Source organism: Epinephelus lanceolatus, chromosome 5, assembly GCF_041903045.1.
Source record: "Epinephelus lanceolatus isolate andai-2023 chromosome 5, ASM4190304v1, whole genome shotgun sequence".
Classification (NCBI taxonomy): domain Eukaryota; kingdom Metazoa; phylum Chordata; class Actinopteri; order Perciformes; family Serranidae; genus Epinephelus; species Epinephelus lanceolatus.
The window spans coordinates 38707774-38722491 of NC_135738.1; the positions used below are offsets into that span (position 1 = coordinate 38707774).

Sequence of the window (14718 nt, forward strand, 5' to 3'; positions counted from 1 at the left end):
AGAGATGAAGCAGGGACCCCCTACGTCATTGTACAACAGGATTGCACTTAAAATGATTCTCTGAATATTAAATATTTTTGGGTCTTCTCTGATTTGTACTTACCTGTAGCTGCTAAGTCAGCAGCAGTTGTAGCAAGGCTGGGTGCGTTAGCCTCACTCTCTGTATTTTTGCCAGTGGTTTCTGAGGTGGATGGTGTAAGGGTTTCTTGCTCGAAAAGTTACAAAACAATCCACTGTAGCTCACAAGAATGTCTGAACACGTGGAATAATAATACAGCTAACTGGCCAATATGTTTCAAGAGTAAGTAACTGCTAGCTAACTAGTTCACCTTGCTATTATGGATAGTTGCTATGCAGTGAAACAAAAAGGTGCTGCACACTGATTTAGAGTTAGCTAGCTCAAATGATGACAATGACTCATGGGTAACAGTTTGACTATCATTAATGTTGTGTGCTATAAATTAAATGGGAATAATGAGTAGGCTGATTTATCTCTGCTAATAAAGTGGAGCAGGAATGAGTCCTAAAACACGAAAATGAGTTAGCATTTTAGCACTTTTGGTTAGATGCCTGAAATAAGGTCTGTTGTTAATATAACCTTAAGAGACTTCCGTGTTTTGTTCTGCAATATAAAATATGTCTGTAAATGTCCTATTTATGAATTTTGAAGCTTTTGTGTGTCTTGCTAACAAGTGGCTAAATGAGACTGCAGGACGTCATCATGCAGAACACAGTTTTACATCCTTTATGCAGTGGCAAAGTTAAGTCATGTGACTGTAGTGTAGTTTGTTTATAGCCTAACATAGCTTCTAACTTATGGCAATTTCATTTACTCTTCAAAAATCATTCAAGTGGTATTCATTTGTGAAGATTTTGTGGCTGAAGAAAAATGCGTAAGTATAATAAACATTTGTTTGCTATAAGACTTTTTTTCTGCAATAATCCAAACTCTAATGGTAAAACCTCATCGTTTTTACATTCATGTTAATGTGTATTTTATCACACATTATAATATTTGAAAATAAATAAATGAATAAATAAAAACTTATATTATCAAAAAGTAATTTGGCAACTCTCCCTGCAGTAACTTAAACTGAAATAGACATCATTTAGGGTCCCTTCACTGTACAATGGAGTTAGAACAGTAACTGTAACACAGCTCAAAAATATCTTCAGCTGAGAAAATCTGATAGTGGTCCTTGGTTTTTCATGTTTCAAAATTTGGAGTTCACTAACTTTATTCAGCGTATTGTTCGGTCAGTCATAGAGTCACTATAGCTCTGGGGCAACTGTTTACAGTAATACCAGTGTTAAATGAACTCTGGTGGATGTGGACTGTATATTACAGACATAAGTGATTTTGTTGTGTAGACAAATGTCTAAAGTAGCAGCAGTAGTGGCAAAATGGAATATCACACTCCGTGCTGTCCCTCTGCACTGCTTACTGGACAGACCAACTGTAATCTGAGCCATTAACTGATTGCGGATTCCTCTGTGGAGACAATACCTCGCTGTTGTATACACCAGTTAACACCCTCCAGCTTCAGGAGCACTGCTCTGCACCACACATTGTACCATGACCAACCCTTCATTTGCAATGTGTGCTCCATGCCAAAGTAATGTGTCTGTAAATGGAGGCATTGAAGCCAAATTCCAAATTAACTGACCTGAAGCAGACCAGGGGTATCTGCTGCTCCCAAGCGCCAGAAGCTTTAAGAAAATCTGGATTTAAGAGGCTGCCAGAGAAACCATCTGTGTGCTGTGACTGCATAAGCTCTGTCAGCTGTGTTGTCACCCTTATCTCTGCACCTCCATCTTAGCTTCAATATTTAAAACTAACTGAATGCACAAGGAAACAGCGGATGCCTCTCTCATTTACAAGATTAGCATTCATGAAAGCCAGACTGTTTAATCATAAATAATAAATGAATCCGGAAAATCTAGCTCATCTAATGTGGTCAAAATTTAATTCTTGGAAAGTGTCCTTTTTAATTTTGTCAAGAAACCTAATATAGAAAAAAACAATGGAAGCAAACACCTCATGCAAACCATATAAAGATAACAGCCTTTTATTTTACTATTTCAATAAGCACTGTCACATGTTAAAGACAACATTTATCACCTATGAAACTGAAGGTATACTAACAGGTAAGTTAGTGCAGTGTTACAGTAGCTGTTGTATGTCACATGTTATGGCTGATTATTATATTTTGTGGATGTAGATAACTCCTCATAAAACTCACCATTTAAAAAAAAAAGTTTGACGTGGTAATTTGGTATGACCTTGATAAATATTATGCCAAGCTGTTATAAAATTTAGATTTTTGTTAATTAAATTGCCCCATTTATATTATTAAGAAAAATATGTATTTTTTTTAAGTTATAAGACAGCTATACCTTAAACCAGTGGTTCCCAACTGGTCCAGCCATGGAGTCCAGATTTCTCCTTAGTCATTAGTTCAAGGTACCACAGTTTAATACATTTCAGTGTCATACTTGTGTTTGGCCATGTCTTTGAGCTAGTTTGCTGTGTCTGTCAAGTAGCTGTCCATTAATCACTCACTCTACAGCAGAAAATAGCATTTCAAACCAAAAGCTTTGTGCTGAAAATTTACTGTACTTAAAAAGTGTTGTTTTTTTTAAATTCTTTATTTATTTTAATTTTCTTAAAAACTTGACACGTTTGCGAGTCAGTCATTCAGAATGGGCCTGCGACCCACTTTTGGGCCGCAACCCACCACTTGGGAATCACTGTCTTACACTAAGTATGTGAATATTGTAGTAGCTACTCATGAGAGGTTTTCCTCACCCTGCACCTTGATTTCCATTGTTAATTGCATATCACCTGATGAATCTAACCTAAATTAACAAAACCTAAACAAAGATATTTGTTGTTAGTCAACAATTCATGATTCAATTTAAGACCAATATATAAAATTATCTCTTTTAAATGGGACTTGTACATCACTCTAACCAACAACACAGGTTCTAATCATACAGTCTGCAGTTGTTCTAACCAATAAGTCTTATTACAGAGAATTTGAAGGTACATGCAGTGTGGGATGAGGTACCATCTCGTGAGGTACAATGTCTGGGTATGTGAGTGAAGGTAGTGCACCAGGATCTGTATTCCAGCCTTGGGCTGACAAGTCATATGGATCTATGTTGTTTATCTTTAGTTTGTCCAAATAGTGTTGCTTGACCACTGCAGCTGACACAGATAACACAGTGCAATCCTCAAAAGATGGCGGCAACATCCAAAAAATTCTATACATAATTACATACATGCATGAACTGAGTTGTTGAGCAAGACACACCCAGGACATCCCTGACTCCCTGTTTCTCCAAAATACTGAGCATTTGTTCTGCTGTTTTTTCCCCCCCATTTTAAAAAATATACTGATTTATTTATCATGTGTTTTTTTGTTACATTGTGACAATGCAACATCAATGTTATTTAACGGGACTGTCAAATTAGAAAATGTAATCATTATAGCCTAATCTGAATGAAAGAAGATGGAAAATAAAGTAAAATATAAAATACACAAGTAGAACAAGAAAAGATAAACACAACAATGTAAAATGCAGGGGTTCGTGTATCTAATGTATTTATTATTTTTGTCAATATGAGAGATGTTTTCAATGCTTTTTATTTTTAGAAGTCATTGTATTGAGGGAGTTTTAAAAAAAGAGAATTTATGAATGTGAAATGGACCAAACCCTAGACTTTTTGAGATCATTATCTGTAAGAAATGAACCAGTAGCCTATTTCAATCAAGAACCAAGACCAAACCTTCTTTTGTGCTAAGCAAAACTTAAAAATGAGTAATGCAATATCTGTCCAGACCATATTGGAATAAAGACAATAATGACCTCTTATTTTGATCCCTGACAAAACAATGTTTTAACTTCCCACTGACTTCACCAGAATCTTCCATCCATTGGAAAAAGCGAATTCCCACTGACTTCTCTGTGTGACGGTTTAATAACTCTGCTAAAACTTTCCAAATGTTTCTTGCCTCGGTCATCGAAGCTGTACTCCACTGAACTACAGTATCTCCCTCGTGTAAAAGCGCTGGCTTGGTTTGGTCAAGTGGAACAATCTCCCCATCTACCGGAGGAAGCACGCGACACTGCAGATTTAACAAAGCCCTGTCACGAGCGATATCCATCAGGACAGAGAGCTCAGCCACCGGGCTGCTGAGTCCAGTATTTGTTACAGGGGACATTAGCAATGAGTGGCGTCATGAATTTTAAAAACTGCGGCTCTGTGCTGGTTACGGGAGCCAGCCGAGGTCTCGGGCTGCAGATAGTCGACAGCCTGGCGAGCGGAGGTTTCTCACCCGGCAAGATTATAGCGACGACCAGAGACTCCACGCGCTCGCAGGTAAACATTAGCACATACAGACAGTACCATTTCAGTGTATTTTGAAATTGGAAAAAACGACATGGGACGTGGAAACTGTAACGGCCATTCAAGTCAGAATTTCAAGTCTATTATTATGTATTTGTTATTGTGATGAGCACAGACCGTGGACGTATGCAGCAGTGGTGCTTGTGAAGCTCACTTGCTATGCAAACACCGTTTTGTGGCAAGCCTCCACGTTTTCCCGAAGAGATGCACCGGGACGTATTAAAGTCCACTCCTAGATTACAGCAATCCTGTAACCACACCACCTGTAGTGCTTTGAGTGTCCTTGTTGTAGAGCAGTTATTTCTGCTCGACGCTGAATCGACTGAAGAAAAAGGGTGTAGGTACATACATTATTACTAACAGTTGGAGAAATACAGTCAAACGACACAGAGTCCATCATTGTTTCCCCACTGAATATCTGCGAATGAACAATGACGTGATGTGGTTTTGACTTACAGAAGCTTCAGGAACTGGCAGAGAAACATCCCAACATCTATGTCATCACTTTGGGTAAGACAGAGGTAAACAATGGTTGTGGGTGTGTAAACAAACAATATGTGAAAAGTACTAGAATAGGTTATGTGTGCAAAACTAACAAGCACATAATCCTCACTTTGATTAATGCCTCAATGTAATCACTTATGGGATAATTTAGATACATTAACCACAGAGAAACTAAACATTTCTTAGAGTATACCATACAACATATTACAGCATAGCAACTTAAACACATGTTGGTGTAATGCATGTTCAAACTTTAAACATGTAGATAAAGCACAAAGATAGGTCTAATTAGGTGTCATCATAGAAACCTTTAGATGTATGAATGTGTGTGTGTGTGTGTATATATATATATATATATTATATGTATATGAATGTAATACTTAAAGCAGCTCTGCGGAACTTTTTACCATTAATAAAACTGCCCCTAGTTTGCATCACCCCCCCTTGAAGATCCGCATATTTATTTGAACCCAACAGCGACAAAAAAGCCTTTCTCTATATGGCTATTTAGCTTAGCCTCACTCGGGTCGGACACACTGCGGAAGTCAGCAAACCAGAATACGGCACCCCAGGCGGAAGTAAGTCTGCACACCTGCAGCAGTCCGCAGCAATTAAACCACAGAAGAAGGAGCCGTGTTTACAGTGTTCTTCGAGTAAGCAGTACGCAACGGGCATTGCTGAACACATAACACCTAACAGTTTTACCAGAGATGTATCTATGAGGACTTGGTTGTACTTTTGATGTCATGGCGGATAACGAAGGAGCATCATCTAAAATTATCTGTGACTGTGACCATGAACACAAATATACAGCAGGCAGTTGTCCTCAGTTTATAAGAAATTCAGAGCTACACCAGAACATTTATGAACAGGTCTTACTTTACTACTAATTTGTGTGTAACGTTAGCATGTTAGCATGTTAGCATGTTACCACTAATTACCTGGACTGACCTAACGTTAGTAGCGTTAGCTTTGCAAGCGAAGGCTGCAGGTAACAGCTTTGCTGTGTTAGGATTATGTTATGTCTTCACTGTGTATCTTCACATAAAAGAATACTCCGACGATTTGGGAGTTATGCCCTTTCTCTATCATTTTCATATTGAGACAACATGATCGATATCTTTTTTGTGTCTGTACGTCCAGTGGCTGGGTCTCAGCGGTTAGCATTGCGCTTATAGGGGGTTAGTACATCCTGCGCTGTGATCCGTGGAGGGATACCTGTTTGAGCCGGAGTACACAGATGAGGAACTCCATGTGTTGCATGCTGAGCAGGCGAGAAGAGAGGCTGAATCCTCCGCTCCCTCGGTGCTACCATCGTTGGGGAGATATATCATCAGGAGGAAAACCGCCGCAGAGAGTGCATCACAAGGAATGAGAACTTTACAGCAATCACTAATCCTGGCGTGATTGAAACTTTTTTTCATGTTCCTGAGATAAACTGGAAAAAACACTCAGGCCTGCAGGAGCTGATGGACAGCTTTCAGTCGGGTGAGTAATATCGTCCGTGTCGTCTCTTTGTTTGCTTTTACCGAGTGACCTAGCGTACCTGTCCCAGAGCCAGCTGCAGCTGTTGCTCACCGGTGTATCCCTCCGCGCAAGATGTACTGACTCCCTACAAGTGCCATGCTAACCGCTGTCTCAATATGAAAATGATAGAGAAAGGGCATAACTCCCAAATCGTCAGAGTATTCTTTTCACATAATAATGCGGACTCAGCAGATGACTTGTTAACTGTTTATTCCTCCTTACACCAAATGTACACGGCTGCTTCTCATTGTTTCCAGTAGCACAACAACGGTTACTACATTACCCAGAATAACTTGAGGCTCACACTACTACGGTAGCTTTAGTAGCTCAAAATACACAACAGATTACATTAGATCAGAACAGAAACACGACAGGAGAATTTACCGAGTAATTTTGCTGTTTCCACTAATTACTTGGACTGACCTGACATTAGTTAATCCTCTCGCTCTCCAAAACAAATGCATGTGGTAATTGCCGGCTGCAGTCGGAATTTTACGACACCAGGCTGTGGGTGTCATACCGCTTCGACCAAAGGGGCGCTATAATCAACGAAAACGAAAAGTTCCGCACAGCTGCTTTAAATTACATTTGCATTTTCTGTGAATTACATTCTTTTACATCTTTTTTTTCTCATATTGTATGGTATTATACAGTAAAGCACTTTGTAATTCTGGTTTAGAAAAGCTCTATTAAAATAAAGTTTATTATTATTATTATTATTGTTATTATCGTTTACTCTGGCGACGCTGGGAACATACCTCCATCACTTTTTGAGATGGCCAGTTTTGCCCCCATTGCTGTTTAATAGCATAATTTGCTTAAAAAGGCTTATTTTGAGCAAGGAGGAAAAAAATACAATGCAATGCAAGCACTGACAATACAAATGTGCACTGCCCAAGAGCAGTAACATAAGATTCATAAAAACCCAAACAAACAAAACAAAAAACAATTTTTTTCCATTCTCTCTGTGAACAGGACAACACACATGAACTACAAGAGTCCAGGGGTTTCTGAATTTATGAAAATAAATTGATGTGCATTGACATGAATAGGTGCCACATGCGCATTTAAAGAGGTTACTCCCCTTGAAGAGTTATTCATGCGCAGTTGAGTAAGCAGGGATATCATTAAATGAGAAAAATTGATCTACAGGAGAATCAGTATTCTAAGCAATTCAGAATTTCGGAGCTTCGCGGAATTATATTTCATTACAGTTTTGATTTTTAAATGTAAACTGTCTGCAGAGTTTTGTGTTTTTACTTTACGTAAACAAAGACATTTCCCTCATAAATTGGTGCAAAAAAGTAAACCAGAACACAGGAAATGAGGTTTTTGATGCTCAAAATTTCCTGGGAGAGGACCCCCAAACACCCTATCTAATATGTGCCCCCCCCCCACCACCCAATGCTGAAGTGAAACCCTCCGAAGAAGCCTAGGCTATGCCCTCTTAATGCGTTGTTTTCCCCCTCTCACTGTAATATACCTATTATGACCTCCTATCCATCCCCTCCATTAAGTTGCCTAAATTGCATAAAGACCATTTAAAAAACCTGTTTTTTCATCTGAGCCCTTATGGTCCCACCACTTTCAACACAAAGTGATGCCCTTGAAAACGCATATATCCTATACACACTGATGATATGACGTTAGGGTCAAAACATTGATTTATTTATTAATTTATGTTCAGCTTGCATTTTATTTCTTCCATTTTGATTGACTCTTTTTTGTAATTTGCAGTGTTGATGTGTCTTTCCTAGACGTAGTGAACCAGGACAGTATAGAGAAGTCTGTGGAAGAGGTGGGCCGGCTGGTACAAGAAGACGGTTTGAACTGCCTGATCAACAATGCAGGGATCAACGTGATGGCCGACTTTCATACCGTTACTGCAGAGAAGATGATAGAAAACTTCCACACTAATGCTGTGGCTCCTCTAATGATCACCAAGGTAATGTTTACTACGCTATTATTTTTTTTTGTATACATTTTGTGCTTCCTGTCGACTTGGATGTTGCTGATCGGCTAGTGACAAGAAATGTTTTGTTTTGAACGTCTTCAGCTCTCACCTCCCCAGATGGTGAAATAAAAAAGAAAAGAAGTGAAGCTACACCTCTTTTTTCTTTAGACACCAGGAGCAGGACCTGTGAGTTTTTTCATTTCCCGCAAACACTGCAAACTAAAACAAAAGGATGACCTTGATGGACAGAAGTAACAAAAGCCCCCTCGCCCAGGGCAGACTGTATTTCATAAATATTAATTGAAAGTCTGGTTTCAGTTGGCCCCAGAGTACAGGGCAGACTTCAGAGCAGCACGCTGCGCTGGTAAAAATTCAGGCGCTGATCGAGAACATGTCAGCAGGGCATATGCGTGCTGACACACAATTTGCTCCAACTGAAGGACAGTCTCTGTGACTACAAGGCCACGCTGCTGCTTAAATGTCTAACGGTAGGGGGACATCTGCAATGCACTGCACTCCACTCTCAGTGGGCTAATAACTTTGAAACATGCTTTACTCCCATTTTAAGGTGAAAGAATTAGTTGATTGTTAAATTAGATGATTAGCAGAAAAACATTTAAGCCAAATCATTGATGTTTCTAGCCTCTCACATTTGAGGTTTTGCTGCATTTTGTAACAGAACAGCAATTATCTTTGGCTTTATTAATAAACATTGTGGATCTTCCTCACTGCCCATTCAGATGGGAGAGGTGGCACAGATTCAGACTAGAATCTATTAAACTGTATCGTAACAGCACGATGCTGCAACCACCGGGCTTCATTGTTGAGATTGTATTGGGCAGGTGATGAGTGGTGTTTGGTTTCCTCCAGACATGATGCTTGGAATTGTGGCCAAACAGTTCACTATTGGTTTTATCAGACCAGAGAATCTTGTTTTTCACAGTCTGGGAGCCTTTCAGATGCTTTTTTGTTTTTTGCAAACTCCAAGAGGGCTTTCTGGTATCTTGCACTGAGTAGAGACTTCCATCTGGCAACTCTGCCATAAAGCCTAGATCAGTGGATTGTTGCAGTGATCTTTGTCCTGGAGGTTTCTCTCATCTCCACACAGGATCTCTTTAGCTCAGTCAGAGTTATCATTGTCACCTGTCTTACCAGGGCCCTCCTCCCCTGATTGCTCAGTTTCTCTACAGAGTCCTGGTTTTTCCAAACTTCTTCCATTTAGGAATTATAGAGGCCTCTGTGCTTCTGGGAACCGTCAATGCAGCAGATTTTATGTAGCTGTCTGGCAGTTCCTTTGACTGCATTGCCAGTTTTTTGCTTTGATATGCATTGTCAGTTGTAAGAACTTATATAGCCAGGTATGTGCCATTCCAAATCATGTCCAGTCAATTGAATTAACCACAGGTGGACTGTATTCAAGGAAGAAACATCTGGAAGAGAATCAAGAGAAGTAGAATGTACCTGAGATACATATCAAAGCAAAGGATCTTGATACTTATGTCAGTGTGATGTTTCAGTTTTTACTTCCCTTTTTAATGAATATGTGGGTTGTCGGGTTGTCCCTCTGCCCATTCATACAGTTGTATGTCCGTCTGTCCATCTGTCTGTCCATCCTATTCTTGTGAACGTGATATCTCAAGAATGCCTTGAGGGAATTTCTTCACATTTTGCACAAACATCCATTTAGACGTAATGATGAGCTGATTCAATTTTGTAGTCATGGGTCAAGGTCACTGTGACCTTGTCTGTCTTATTGACTTGAACTGATATGATGTTGGCGGTCAAAGGTCAAGGTCACTGTGACCTTGCATCCATCTAATCCTCGTGAACATGATATCTCAAGAACTCCTTAAGGTAATTTCCTCAGATTTCACAAAAATACACTTGGACTCAATGAGGAATGATTAGATTTTGAAGGTCAAAGGTCAAGGTCACTTTGACCTTGCATCAGTCTCATTGTCCTGAACGCAATATCCAAAGAAGGCCTTAAGGGAGTTTCCTCACCTTTGGCCCAAAAATCCACTTGGACTCAAGAATGGACTGATTAGAATTTGGTGTTCAAAACATAATCCTGGTTTAAACTGTTTAAGAGAGGTGTTGATTAAATTGTTTGATTATTTTGGAGGATGTAGTTTGGGTTGCTATAGAACTGTATCACGTTATAGTTCAATTCAGTTCAATTTTATTTATGAAGCCCAATGACACAAATCAAAATTTCTTTCTTTTGTTTCTTTTATTCAGTTTACCTTCACTGATATAAAGGGTTTGGACAAGAAACACAATACAGTGTGTATCTATATAGTTCTTTTTAGAAAAATACATGAATAGTTTTAAACAATTTCTCTGTAAGCTGGACATGCTACCACCAGAGGGCTCTATTGTTATTCCTACTCACAGACTGTACAGTGAGAATGTGTTATAATCTGACTGGAAATGCTCCTGAGTTTGCCCAAAATGCAAGATTTGATACTGAAATAGTTTCTTAGATGTGTGTCTTAAGTAGTGGGCTCTGTGTTGTACATATGTAACATGTTGCATTCAGATGTAGTTTTGTTATGAATATTAGATATTATTTGCAGTGACAACTGCATTATTATCATGAAATAAATACTGAATCCTTTCTCTAACTTATCACTAACCATGATAATTGATATTCAGATTCAAGAAGTTCTGACGAAACATTGGTTACATCCTCCTCCTCTGCTCCATCTCATGAAAGCCCTGTACAGTAAGTTGATTTCAGCTTCAGCTGTGATGTATGTGGTTTATTTTTTTTTTGTGTCCCTGCAAGGCCTTCCTGCCTCTGTTGAAGCAAGCTGCGTCTAGAGGAGGAGTGGGTGGCACAGGGAGCATGGGCATCCAGAGGGCAGCAGTCATTAACATGTCCTCTTCGTTGGGCTCTGTGGAGCTCAACTGGGGGGAACGGGCCAACGACTTCAAATGGTACCCCTACAGGACATCCAAGGTATTGTTACCACGGCCGAATATATTTGCTTGATACCAATTCATACAAGACTGTCAAGGTATGTAAGGTAAGTTAACTAGCTTTGATATGGCTGCAGAAATGGTGCTGCTACATGATTGGGTATTGCAATTCTGTCCTGGTAAATGAAAGAAAGTTATAAGCGCTCTTCTGATTAAACATATAGCAACAATAGATTCTAGGATAAATGAGAAATGTCAACTCCACCTTTTAACATCCCTCCACAGATCCCCAGCTGTAGTGCTGTGCAAAACTGTACTGTAGTGGGTTGAGGTTTGTGTTGTGTTGAATAGTGACTTGTTCCTGCCTTTTCAGAGTGCCCTAAACATGGTGAGTCGCTGTATGGCTGTTGACCTGGAGCCTGATGGGATTCTGTGTATGGCTATACACCCTGGCTGGGTCCGCACTGACATGGGGGGGTCTGAGGTAAGGGCCTGGCAAACATACAGTAAAAGACATGCATGCAGGTACATGAAGGCAGACTGACAATAGCAAGATAGCGACAGGTGACAGCAGACAGCAAGGGAAGTTCAGCACAGACAAACTGAGAACAAAAAGGTGGAGCTGAGTTTTAGTGCTGACAGATCTGAGTAAATATCTTTTCATATTCTTGAGCCTTTTTGAAATTTACATTAGTGTGAAAAAAATGTTTGTGTATTTGACTAAAATATATGAGCTCTTACAGTTTTTATATTTATATTGTATTTGAGTGCCATGAGGGATGTTTTTAGGGATATTTGTATTAACATTTCCAAGAAGTGTCTGGTTATCATTTTTTGTGCTAATTCGTTTCTTTTCAGGCTCCACTGAGTCCAGAGGAGAGCATTTCTTCCGTCTTGTCTGTGATTGGTGGACTGACTGAAAAGGATCATGGGTCATTTCTGAACTTTACAGGAGAGGTGTTGCCATGGTAACCCTGATTATAAGCACTACTAATGGATCATAATGGCTATTGATTCAGTTTATGAGCAGCTTCAACTATGCAAAGAAACATATCAATGACTCAGAGTACACAGTGTTAAATCTTAGTCAGGCTCTACCTTTTAATAGAAATGGTGTGTATTTCACCTTAAGACAACTATATAAAGAACGACAGTATTTGCTTCCTTATAGAGATTACTTGATTATTCATAAGTATTGTAGATTGTGTGGTGTGTGTCATTTAAGCAATATCACACGAGAGAGAGTGATGTTATACTCGTATATCGTCACGGCTGTGATTCGGTCATAGAAGACAGTCAAACAAGACTTTGTTAAAGTTTTAACGGGAGTGAGAGTGTATGTGTTTGAAAAGGTCTGTAGTACAAAAATGTGTTAAAAATGCTATTTTGAGATGTTTATTGTTTAGAGCATTAACTTTGGCACAGTTGCTGTGAAACAGTAATAAAAGTTTGAATTTCCACAAGTGTGTCTCCTAGTAGAGGTCTTTAATGAGATAGGGCTCAACACTAACTTTTAAATGTGGTGATGGGGCTTGAAATCTAAAGTGTTATCAGTTAACGAGTGCACCCTCAATTTCTGGTATAGAAAATACCAGTAGTGCAGATGTTTTTCTTTGTACTTCTCAGATGCATTGAAAAAGAAGCAAAAAGGTCACTGCAAAACTTGACAGGTTTCCTTTACATTTTTTGTTACAGTTCATCTGCTTATTTGTCAGTTGAATAAGTTTACACATTTGTTTGTGATGTTGATGGGTTAGTCAAAATTTTGTCCCCCTGGTCAATTTGCTTCGTTACTGTCTCTGAAACAGATGCTGTGTGCACACCAATGACACACCAATGCATGTGCAGCATCACCCAGTTCCAATTCTGACTTTAACAGCATTATTTAAATATCCATAATGCAACAAATATTACAAATATATTTATTTGGAGGTGCATGTTTTGATGTCCTTATTTTTATTTGTTAAAAAGAGGTTGCCACTGATGGTGACTAGAGGCCAAGAATTGGGCACAAATTTCCAAAATGGTTGCCAATGGCATCCGTTATCATCGAACCCTGTGAGATAATGCATTTCCAGCTGTGTAGTTGCTTTTGTCATGAACTGCATGATTATCAGAAAATGCTGCAACATGCAATTTGTGAACTGAACACAACCCATTAACAACGCATTATGTTATGGTTGGCACAAAATGTGTTATAATTACATGCTGGCAACACAAAAACAATGCCAATACAAAGATTAATATGAACAGTTGCAGTTTCATTGTGTAATGGTCACCATTTGCTTAAGTTTAGGGGGAATAAAGCACTTGGTTACTGTATGTTCAGGGAACAAAAAAACTTGGTTAAGGTTAGGAAAGTTTTTGGATTTGGTTAAAATAACTATGTATGGGATGTAAATGATGTAAACTCATGTACTTAGTTACATACCTACGTAAAATACTTTGTGTAATAATGTAAAGTCATGTAACTGTGTTTACTTTGGTTTCACATGAGACAAGAACAGCAGTCTTGTGGTTGACAGTCCATGTTTGTTTGACCTGCCCACCTTTCGCGGACTTTCTCTCTCAATACTTAATTTGTGTGTCCACAACAGCAAAAGATCCTCATTGACTTTGCATTGACATTGCTTTCGTGTTGTCAGCATGTTATTTAATACATTTCATGCCCACCACCACGTAATGCATTAAGATGTCGTATCCATTTCACAAATGTAAAAAAAAAAAAAAAGGAAGGGAAAAAAAAGAAAGAAATAACATTTAAGTGTTTCTATGAAACCAGGCTGGAAGATATTCATCCTTGAAGGATTTAAGAAAACCAGGAAGTTTGGTCAAAATGTTTTTCTTCCTCATTCCTGGAAGGACAAGCTTGGGTTATGTAACTTAAAACAACTTTACCTTCCAGCAGGGTGACTTGACATGTTCTCATTGTTAAAGGTCTATTTTAAGGTAAATTTCCTGTTTTCTATTGTGTGTCTGTCTTTCAGCAGGCAGTCCTACAAAATACTAGGTGACAAGTCCACAAGATAATAACTATAATGAAAGGCTATAAGGTAAATGCCATTTACAATGATGATGCTGTCTTGCTGCCACTTCAGCTGTTACAACTGTAACAGAGCTGATCATTGTCCATTTACAGCACCTGCAGCTTCAGCTGTTTTGGGTACAGCTGGATGATAAAGCAGAGCTGATGCTGAACATGCAACATATTGAATGTATCAAACCTCCAAACACCTTATGATCTAAACTTAATGTATTAAAGTATTACTTTCAAGTGCTATAGGAATGTTGACCATGATATGCAGAGAAAAACATAAAAAGCTTAGGCATTCAACATTTGGTAAGCAGGCCTGCAGGGGGATATTTAAAAGGAGAGCTGAAGATCAGGTCATGT

At 38.9% G+C, this 14718-nt stretch overlaps 1 protein-coding gene across 1 annotated transcript; it reads left to right on the forward strand.

Annotated features, from left to right (window-relative positions):
- The first annotated feature begins 4120 nt into the window (after nt 1-4120).
- LOC117261916 (C-signal) lies at nt 4121-12787 on the forward strand. Its single transcript, XM_033634511.2, has 6 exons — nt 4121-4387; nt 4873-4924; nt 8203-8390; nt 11191-11364; nt 11698-11808; nt 12183-12787. Exons 1-6 carry the CDS (start codon nt 4235-4237, stop codon nt 12294-12296), a joined length of 792 nt encoding a protein of 263 aa, XP_033490402.2. The 5' UTR covers nt 4121-4234; the 3' UTR covers nt 12297-12787.
- Nucleotides 12788-14718: the final 1931 nt, after the last annotated feature.